Source organism: Triticum aestivum, chromosome 5B (genome assembly GCF_018294505.1).
Source record: "Triticum aestivum cultivar Chinese Spring chromosome 5B, IWGSC CS RefSeq v2.1, whole genome shotgun sequence".
NCBI lineage: Eukaryota > Viridiplantae > Streptophyta > Magnoliopsida > Poales > Poaceae > Triticum > Triticum aestivum.
In genome coordinates, this window is record NC_057807.1 from 708,689,115 (window position 1) to 708,700,220 (window position 11,106).

At 47.2% G+C, this 11,106-nt stretch overlaps 1 protein-coding gene across 1 annotated transcript; it reads left to right on the forward strand.

Annotated features, from left to right (window-relative positions):
* The first annotated feature begins 4,180 nt into the window (after nucleotides 1-4,180).
* LOC123114451 (probable carbohydrate esterase At4g34215) lies at nucleotides 4,181-5,716 on the forward strand. Its single transcript, XM_044535936.1, has 2 exons — nucleotides 4,181-5,040; nucleotides 5,133-5,716. The coding sequence occupies exons 1-2, from the start codon at nucleotides 4,420-4,422 to the stop codon at nucleotides 5,325-5,327; spliced, it is 816 nt and encodes a 271-aa protein (XP_044391871.1). The 5' UTR covers nucleotides 4,181-4,419; the 3' UTR covers nucleotides 5,328-5,716.
* Nucleotides 5,717-11,106: the final 5,390 nt, after the last annotated feature.

Genomic DNA, 11,106 nt, shown 5'->3' on the forward strand with positions numbered 1-11,106 from the left:
CAACCCACCTGGGCGCGCCTGGCAAGCCATGTGCGCCCTGGTGTCTTGTGCCCACCAGGGGTGCCTTCCTGGTCGTTTCCTATTTTCCTAATTTTTGTTATATTCCAAAATGGACATAAATTTTTTTGCAGATTTTTCGTAGTCCGTTTACTTACCATATCACGTACATCCTTTTTTCATGATTCTGGAGTGTTTCAGAAGGTTTCTTTTATATATTCTTCTGGTGTCATAGTTTGGATAATATTGCTTTCAACATTAATGGGCGTACCTGATATATAATGTTTTATTCGTTGCTCATTAACAACCTTCGGGTTAGTACCTTCGGCATTATTTGTTTTGATAGCTCCAGATCGATAAACCTCCTCGATAACATAGGGTCCTTCCTATTTGGAGAGGAGTTTTCCTACAAAGAATCTGAAACGAGAGTTGTACAAAAAAACAAGTTCTTCAACTTTGAACTCACGCTTTTGGATTTTTTTATCATGCCATCTTTTAATTTTTTTTCTTTCAATAACTTGGCATTTTCATAAGCTTGGGTTCTCCATTCATCTAATGAGCTAATATCTTGCCAAACAGTTGTGCTACGGTTAGTATGACTATATCTTGCCGGACAATCTGTTATCTAAGTTTGAATACATTGTATTTCCATGGAATCAAACTACTCCCTCTGTTCCTAAATTAAGACCTTTTAGATATTCCACTATGAACTACATACGTAGCAAAATGAGTGAACCTACACTCTAAAATATAAAATGTATTATATTTAGGAATCTCTAAAATGTTCTATATTTCCGTCAAATAAAACTACTCCCCCTGTTCCTAAAAGATCACCAACGGATCTCCAAAAGATAGCCAAAGTTCACATAATTCACATAAACGACGGACAAATTTAAACTAGATTACTAAAAGGTTAAAATGAAAGACGAGATGGCGGAGCTTCACCACTTCCTCATCGGGCCTTTGCCCTTCCAGTGGCCGGCGTAACTGTAGGCATCCATGGTTGGTGGAGGGTCTTTGTCGTCCGAGGAGAAGGTGCAAGTGTCGCGGACGTCGTTGTCATCGAAATCGGAGAGGACGATGAGCCCCTTCATCCGACGGACGGCCTTGTCCTGCTCCTGCTTCAAATTGGCAACATGAGCCTTCTTCGTCGTTGACTCCTTTGCCTCGCGCTCCGATTGCTCAATAGCAAGCCGGAGCGCCTTGGCATACTTCCATCGGAGGCGGTGAGCATCTGTCTCCGCTGTCGTGAGGGACCGACAATAGACCCATTCGAGGAGTCGCGCGTCCTCGTTGGGCTCTGTCCTCCATTAGGACAGCTCCAATGGATGACCCCAAACAGACGTCCATTTCGTCACTTTTTCGTCCGTTTGGGGTGGCAATGTGATCGTGTCCGTCCGGATTCGTGGATGGGGCAGCCAGGCACCCAACGCGCGGCCGCATCTTCAGCCGCATCTTGTCCGTTCGAGAAAATACAAATATTTGATATTAAATTGTCAATTGTTGCACGTCGAAATAGTGTTATTATTACAACCCAATCGAAAATGAAAATAATATCAAATAGTATTATTACAATACAACTAAAATTTGTTCTCATGAAAATAAATTAAACCCATAGATGCATCTATTGGTCACCAATGTGAGTCCACATGTGCTCACCAAGTCATCCTGGAGCTGGATATGAGTATGCCAATCACGCAATTTCCGATGAAACTCGACAAACTGTTCAAAGGTTGCAGGAGGTGCATGCTCAGGCTCAACATTTTCACCCTGGAAATCAAACCCTTGGTCGTAGATGCTATCATCACATTCATCCTCCACGATCATGTTGTGCATGATCACACAAGCAATAATCACCTCCCAAAGCTTCTTCGTGATCCATGTCAATGCAGGGTTACGAAGGATGCCCCATCGAGACTGAAGCACACCAAAAACACGCTCCACATCCTTCCTGGCACTCTCCTGCATTTGGGCAAACCTCTGTCTCTTCTCTCCTTGCGGGTTCGGTATGTCTTCACAATAGTGGACCACTGAGGATAGATACCATCAGCTAGGTAATATCCCTTATTGTAATGGTGGCCATTGACCTCAAAGTTGACCTCCGGAGAGTGGCCTTCTGCAAGCCTTGCAAACACCGGAGAACACTGAAGAACAGTAATATCATTCTGAGAACCAGCCATGCGAAGAAAGAATGCCATATCCAGAGATCTTATGAAGCCACCGCCTCAAGTATAATAGTGGCACCTTTCTCATGCCCCTTGTACTGCCCATGCCAAGCAAATGGACAGTTCTTCCACTTCCAGTGCATACAATCTATACTACTAAGCATGTCCGGAAGGCCCTCTCGGCATTGATCGCCAACAACATCTTTGTGTTAGCTGCAGTTGGCTCTCTGAGGTACTCAACGTCGAGCACTTCCATCACGGACGTGCAGAAACTATAGAGAGACATGAGACATGTGGACTCTCTCATATGAACATACTCGTCCACAATATCACCAGGGATTCCATATGCAAGCATGCCGATAGCTGCAGTGCATTTCTGCTATGAAGAGAAACCAAGCTTGCCTAGGGCATCCTCTTTGCACTCAAAGTATGGGTCATGTGCACCACACCCTCTCGAATACGATTGAACACATGCCTTCTTATTCGGAATCGGCGACGAAATTGATTTGGCCTGGAGAGTGCACCGTCCTTGAAGTAATCAGCATAGAGAAGGGTATGGCCTTTCTCTCTATTGTGGTTCAAGGCCGGAGCATGGCCGGGGATTGATCCCCTGAACCGAGGCCGCTTCCTACTAATGTGTTCATTCACGGCCAACGCAGCAGCCAACTCTTCATCATCCGATGAGTAAACAAAGTTGTGAAAGAAAAACCCATCGCCGCTATCCATTGTACCTTGTGAGCAATCCGTCGAACACCTTGTGGTCATGCTGGAGGCGCGGCCGGAATAGTACATGTCCTGCTCCCTTCGTAGGCGACGACCGCCGACTAGAGTAGGTGGTGCTGGCGGGAGCCCTGCGGCAAAGAACGGTCGGCCGGAGTAGGTCTGGGACGGCGGGTGACTTCGGCTGCCGTTTCTATCTCTCCCACCGGCGACCAAGGAGAACCCCGGCCAAATGCTTTCCGTAAAGCCAGTGCGGAGACATCTATGGTATGGCGTGGTGCTGGTTGGGACGACCTTTGTGTAACACGGCGCGGCAGGGGAGGGCGGCGGTAGCAATGACAGGGGGGAGGCGGAGGAAGGTAGAGAACAAGAAAATGGGGGGAGGGGAGGGGGCTCTGTGTCCCCGACGGGCGGGCCAGGGCAGGACAAGGGCATGCGCCGCTCGCGTTCGCACGTGTTCGTTGGGATGCAAACTAGGCCCAAACTTGGGCCAGGAATGGGTCGAAAGCGGATAGAACACGGATGACGGTCCGTTTGCGGCAGAGCGTTGGAAGGCCTGCTTTGTCCGTTTATCCTCAAACGGATGCGGGCGGACGGTTTGGGGTCGCGCATTGGAGTTGGATGTAAGATTAGGGAAACCACATGTTGTGGTGCCTTGTATTGATCAATATATAGAGGTCACAAGGCAGAGTTCGTATCGTACAATATACAGACACCTATACAAGGACTACACATATATAATTGTATATATATACAAAACAAATACGGTTATATATTCTAACATTAACCTCACCGGACGGCGGCGCGCGGACTGCTCCGCCGGGTCCCTCTCCCGTGCACGTTGCCTCTCGCGGCGCGCGGCGCGGGCATTCGCACCCACCGCTGCCCGCGTGGAGGAGCGGCCGTCGGGGGAAGAAGACGGCGCGGACTGCGCCGTTCTGGCGGAGCTGCGCGCGGGCCGGGAGGTTCATCTAAAGCTGCCGCCGGTGTTCATCCTTGGTCCGCTCCAACGCAATGCCGAGGGCCTCCTGAATCCGCCATTGTTTGTACTGGTACACCAATGGGCAGCCGTTTTATCCTTTGGCTGGCACCGGCAGCGTAGACACCATGCATCCATCGACCAAGCGTCCAATCCGATGCTACAAACGAGACGACCGACCTTTCGGCGGGCGCCGTTGCCTTTTGGTTCCTCCTCCCACACGTCTTCCCACAGCAGCACTGCAGTGGAGAGGAGTAAACATCCAAACACCGACAGCTCATTCCACGCCCGCTTCCACGCGCATCGTCAGACAAGAGACCAAAAAGGGCAGGGCAGCACGCCATGCCCACCGTCCCTCACTCGCTCTTTCACTGTAGTAGCAGTCCGTCGTGCACCGCATCGCTATAACTTTTCCTCCCACAAACCCGACGCGCCCAATTTATTACCACCATATCGTACACCAATATCCTCCTCTCCAACGGTGCGATCCCGTGCTGCTATCATCACTGCCACTCCGTGACGGACCAGTGAGTGTGAGCAGCTAGCTAGCTCCGTGAGATGCAACCAGCTGCGGCGCCGGCAATGCCGTCCATCCTGCTGCTGCTCGCCCTGCTCGCGGCCACGGCCGTGGGCGCCGGAGCTGGGAGGACGCCCACGCTGGTGTTCATCCTGGCGGGGCAGTCCAACATGGGCGGCCGGGGCGGGGCGACGCTCAACAACCGCTGGGACGGCGTGGTGCCGCGGGAGTGCGCCCCGTCCCCGCGCACGCTCCGCCTCTCGCCGGCCCTGCGCTGGGAGGAGGCCCGCGAGCCGCTGCACTCCGGCATCGACGTGGGCAACGTGCTGGGCGTCGGCCCGGGCATGCCGTTCGCGCACGCGCTGCTCCGCGCCCCGGCGTGCCCCAGGGGCGCCGTGGTCGGCCTCGTCCCCTGCGCGCAGGGCGGCACCCCCATCGCCAACTGGTCCCGCGGCTCCGACCTCTACGACCGGATGCTCACCCGCGCCCGCGCCGCCGTCGCGCAGACGAATGGCAAGGGGAGGATCGCGGCCATGCTCTGGTTCCAGGGCGAGACCGACACCATCCGGCGCGAGGACGCGCTGGCGTACACGGGCAGGATGGAGGCGCTTATCCGGGACGTCCGGCGGGACCTCGGCATCCCAAACCTCCTCGTCATCCAGGTCTGTCGCTCGCCGCATCCATGAATCCCCTGCCACGGCCAACTCCATCAGTACGCTCACCGCTCACTCACCCCATGACGTTCTTGGTGCAGGTTGGGATCGCGACGGGGCAGGGCAAGTTCGTGGATCTGGTGCGGAAGGCGCAGCGGGCGGTGCGGGCGCCGAACCTGAGGTACGTGGACGCCATGGGCCTCCCCGTCGCCAACGACTTCACGCACCTCACCACGCCGGCGCAGGTCCGGCTCGGGAAGATGCTCGCCGACGCCTACGTCGCCACGCTCCACTGATTGATAATCCAGTGGTTAGCGCGTGCGCCTGCCTGATTACTGATAAGCACCTGGACTGTTTAGTTGGACTATTACTAAACCATACTAGTAGTAGTAGTATCATTGATCCGCTCAAGAGATTGGTGATGATTAGTTGTGGTGGCTGACAGATTAAGTGGCTGATCAACGATTCTGCTGAATTAGTCAGTCTGTAGCAGCAGCGGCAGTATACCATGTACTATGTCAGGCTCCCAATTCCCAAAGGTTGCAACTGATTACTACATTATTGCTGCCATTAGTATGCATTTATGTATGTAGGATTATTTTCTTCCGTCTTACTTTTGGTTCTCAGCGTAATGTAATGTAAAGCCAGCTGGGCTGCATTATTCGACACCAACATTATCAGATTTTATCCATGCAGTGCGGTGCAGGCAATTTAGTACGTACCACGTACTGGAACATGTGACTGACTGGCCGACTGCGAGACGCATTGCACGTCCAATTGGAATTGCTGTTGCAGACCGAGAGCAATGTCATGGCAAGGCTGGCATGTGCGGGTGTAATGATTTGCGCAGCACGCAGTGATGGACGGACGGACCAGTGGTCTCCTCCTCCTCAATGTGTTCATGTGCTCTGCTTTTACTCATGTGCTCTGCTTTGCCGTGTTGCCGTGATAGCAGGAGGACCCCAAAATTCAGATTCCATTCATTGCTTCATTCATCAAGTAGCGCGTGGAACGGAAACTGCAATTTTTCTTTCTTTTTCTTTTGAGGCAAGGAAAAGTGCATACTTAGGGCATCCATAGTCGCCCATGCTAGTTAAATTTATGATCAAACTTAAATCTTGAAAAATGTGATCAGCCACTGCATGCATGTTGTACAAGAGCAGTAGCTAGCTTGGCCAAAAAAAACATTGTTTATTGGGAGCGGCTACACGTCAATCGACTGCCTTTTGAATTTGGGTCAGTCGACTATTTGTGGCCGTTGGATGCGGATTAAACAGTGGGCATGCATTCTTCTTCCTCCAGCTTCTTCTTTCTTTGGCCGCTAAACGGGTCGCCGGACAAACCGCCCGCGAACACCACCCATGGTCGAGCGCAGCCTTGCCTCCCCGCCCTCCCCGGAACCGCTCCCCATCGTCGGTCTTGTCGCCGCCCCCGACCGTCCCTCTAGCCCGCCCACATACTGTTGTTTTCTCCAGCGAAGTTGTACCACCGCCCCACCCTAAACCCTAAGATAGATAACGAGGTAGCCCTCCGGCGAGCCCCTTCCTCCCCTCGGCTCATGATGAACTATCAAAATTGACTGACCCCGAATTCTATTTTCAATCGAGTGACATTTAGCTAAGCTATTGTTTATTACCAGTGCCCCTCATATTTTGGGAAGCAGGGGGTACTGAGCATAGTTTGGCTTCGCCGTTCCTACAAGCTTCGGTTCTAGAATCTTTAGTTTGGCACTATGTTGCACAATGATGTAAAGCGGTTCTAAAAGCCAAAAGACAATTTGGCATACATTGTGGATGTCCTTAATTGACTCATGATGCACGTGCCACATGTTAGGGTGTTTGGTAGCATTCTCAACCTAACATGGTTGTTCACCTCTAATACATGTTGAGTATATACATGCTTAGTAAATGCATTTGGTGTTGTTTGTTAGGGGTGTATGTGCTAAGACATGCTAAGCTGAGACTCTGTTTGGCAGCTTGTATATGTTTAGACATGTCAGTCCGTACTGTAGCAACTGGTATTTCTAAAGGAGTTGGAAAACCAAATCAAAAAAAAATTGAACACAAATTTAATTTAAACATTTTAGATTTTTTTAAGTTAAAATTTTGAACATTTTTAGAAAATTATTTGTTGGATTTTTTAACATTTTGTGAATCATTTTTTTTTGGAAATTCTGAACATTATTCAAAATTCAAAAAAATTATAAAACATATTTTAAAACTAATTTTGAAATTCTGAACATTTTTTGAAAATTTGACTACATATGGAAAATCTAACATTTTTCAAATGTGAACTTTTTAAAAATAAATTGAACCCATTTGAAAAGTCTGAATGTTTTTTAAACAAGTTGTCGCTCGCTTTGCTCGTGCATGCTAACCAGCAAACGTCTACTCGTGTGTTCTATCTTCATGCATGCTACGAGGGTATTTGTGCTGAGCTCGTGCATGCTGAGGAGACCCCGTCTAGACTACCAAACACCCAAAAGTGAGTTTAGTAGGGAACGTTTGAGCTCATGCACTCTACCAAATACATCCTTAATTACCCCATACATGCAGTAAAAATGAACCAAAACATGCTTTTTTTAGAACCCTGAAGCCCATTGGCCCACCAAAATGGCAGCTCAAGCTTCGCCACTATGTGTTGGGTTTGTGGTTGTATGTGCGAGTTTTTTCTTTGTTTGTGGTTGTATAATTTTTGTTCCCACCATAGTCATCCATGTTAGTTAAATTTATGAATCATACTTAAATCTTGAATGCGGGCGCACTATATTATGAAATGGAGGAGGTATCATTTACCCCACAATGAGTGTGGTTCCAAATTTCTGTATAGCGGGCGCAGCTGCTGAATGTACCAAAAATCTTCCCATCTCTACACAACTGCATGCAGGTTGTACAAGAGCAGCAACTAGCTTGGCCAAAAGAAACATTGGTTATTGGATGCGGCTACACGTCAGTCGACTGTTTTCTGGGCGTTGGATGCAGATCAAACGGTGAGCATGCCTTCTTCTTCCCCGGCTTCTTCCTTTGGCCGCCGCACAAGCCGCCGGCCAAATCGCCTGCAACCACAACCCGCAGTCGGCGGCGCTCCCCCGCAGCCTCGCTGCCCCCGCCCTCCCTGGAACCGCTCCCCACCGCCGGTCTTGCCACCGCCCGCGGCCGTCTCTCTAGCTCCGTCGCGTACTTTTTTTCCCCAGCGAAGCTGCACCACCGCCTCCACCACTGTCCCACCCTGAACCCTACGATAGATAATGGAATAGCCCTCCGGCGAGCCCTTTCCTTCTCCTTCCTTCCCTCCGGCTCACTCTGGCGAACTCTCAAAATTAACGGACCCAAATTCTATTTTCAGTTGAGTGACATTTGGCTAAGCTGTTGTTTATTACCAACGCCCCCCATATTTTGGGAAGCAGTGAATTGGCATCGCCGCTCCTACGAGCTTCGGTTCCAGAATCTTTAATTTGGCACTAGGTTGCACAATGATGTAAAGCGGTTCCAAAAGCTAAAAGACAATTTGGCACCGCTATTTGGCATAAATAGTGGATGTCCTTAGTTGACTCATGGTGCACGTGCCACATGTTAGGGTGTTTGGTAGCATTCTCAACCTAACATGGCTGTTCTCCTCCAATACATGTTGTGTATAGACATGCTGGATACATGTATTTGATGTTGTTTGTTAGCGGTGTATGTGTAGAGACATGCTAAACTGAGACTCTGTTTGACAGTTTGTTTAGATATGACAGTCGGTGCTGTAGCAACCGATATTTCTAAAGGATTGAAAAAAAAACATATGAACACAAATTTTGAAATTCCAAACATTTTTTGATTTTTTTAAATTAAAATTTTGAAAAAAATTAAAACTTATTTTTTGGAATTTTGAACATTTTTTGGAAGTTCGTTTTTTTGAAAATTCTAAACATTTTTCAAAATTCAAATAAATTCTAAAAATCTAACTTTTTTTGAATTACTTTTGAAATGCTGAACAATTTTTGAAAAACTAAACAAATTTGAAAATCTAACATTTTTAAAATGTGAACTTTTTTTAAAAGAAATTGAACCGATTTGAAAGTTCTGAATATTTTTTAAACACGTTGTCGCTAGCTTTGCTCGTGCATGCTGACCAGCAAACGTCTACTCGTGTGTTTTATCTTCGTGCATTCTACGAGGGTATTTGTGCTGAGCTCGTGGATACTGAGGAGGCCCCGTCTAGGCTACCAAACACCCAAAGTGGATTTAGCAGGGAATGTTTGAGCTCTTGCACGCTCCATGCATTCTACCAATCACAACCTTAATTACCCCATACACACAGTAAAAACGCCCCAAACATGCTTTTTGTAGAACCCTAAAGCCCATTGGCCCACCAAAATGACAGCTCAAGCTTCGCCACTGTGTTGGGTTTGTGGTTGTATGTGCAAGTGTTTTTCGTTTGTGTCTCTTCTCTCTGGTATTTCCTGTATCCTTTGCATTACTTGAGCCTATATTGTCAGGGCCGCAAGGCTTTATATGCAAATAAACAAATAAGTGAAAAATATGTAGGTGGGCATTCACTTCCACATCGACCATTCGAAAAAAGACATTCACTTCTTACCCCAGCCAAACTTTGGAATTGATCTTTGGGCATTGCGAGTGCTGAAGCATCCGCGTGGGATAACCTAGTAGTTGGAACGAAGGTCGAGAGCGGGATGTAGTCCTGGGCATGGACAACCCGGGTCGTGCTTGGCATTCGGCGGCTATGGTTCATGTCTTATTATCCAGTCTAAAAAGGTAGTTGGCTCGGATCCATGAAGCTGGAGAAGATCCGAACGAGCCCTGAATCACTCAAGGGGAGCTCCTATTTCGCGCTTTTATTGTCGGAAAGGAGGGCCGACGATCACATGAGCCCTAAGAGGGCCGCAGCCCAGCAACACGAGTTCACTCGCCTATCCCCTCTCGCTCCGGTTCAATTGGTTGATCGGTAGACCAATTTGATTGGTTGATTTGTTTGTGGACCATTAACCCTGGACTTTAAAATTAAAAAAGTTCACCAAAAATAAAAAAAATGGGAATTGGAAAAAAAGTTTGCGAATCTAAAAAACTTCACCAAATTCTAAGAAAAATTTCATGATTTTTTTTGAAGTTCATAAAATCTGAAAAACATCTATTTCGATAAAGAGTACCACAAATTTTAAAGAAGCTCGTCAATTTTGGAAAAGAGTCATTAATTTGAAAAAACTTCATGTATTTTAAAAAAGTTGACGAATATGAAAACAGTTGAAATTTTTGAAAAAAAATCATTGATTTTGACAAAAAAATCACGTGTTTGAAATAGGTTCATCGATTTTGATACAACAATTCATGAATTTGAAAAGTTCACTAATTTTGAAAATATGGAATACGTTGAAAAGAGTTCATGGCCTTAAGAATAATTCATGCATTAAATTGCTTAGAAAAACTGAAATGGTTCACAGATTTGAAATAAAATAATGAAAATTTAAAAATCCCACGAGGTTGAAAAAAGTTAACAAATTCAAGAAAATTTAACGAATTTTGAGAAATAATAATCGATTTTAAAAAAAAGTTCATGCATTTGAAGAAAAATAAATAAAGAACTAGATAAAAAATAACAAATTTTGGTTAAACAAAACCAGACACAAAAGGAAAAAAAACTAGCTGCTACCTGCCTTACATGGGACACACAACAAGAAAGAACAAGGAAGTAAGAATGCACAACATGTTAATATGGTTGGAGGGGTTGTGGTATCCCCAGCCCACCAGCGTTCAAATCCTGGTGCTCGCATTTATTCCTGGATTCATTTCAGGATTTCCGGCGATGCACGTTCAGTGGGAGGAGACGTTTCCGTCGACGACGAGGCGCCTACGGTGACTTCGTAAATCTCAAGATGACATGCTGGCTCAGTCTTTCGGAGGCGCTCATAGGGGTAGGGTATGCATGTGTGCTTCATAAGGATGAATGTATGCGCGTGTATATGAGTGCTTGTGTCTGTACTGATGTTCAAAAAAAAAGTTTCCCAGTTGGTTACTGTAGGTCGTGCTAAACCCTAAGGTCAAGAGTTCAAGGCTCACGCACCAAGTTTTTGAAGGT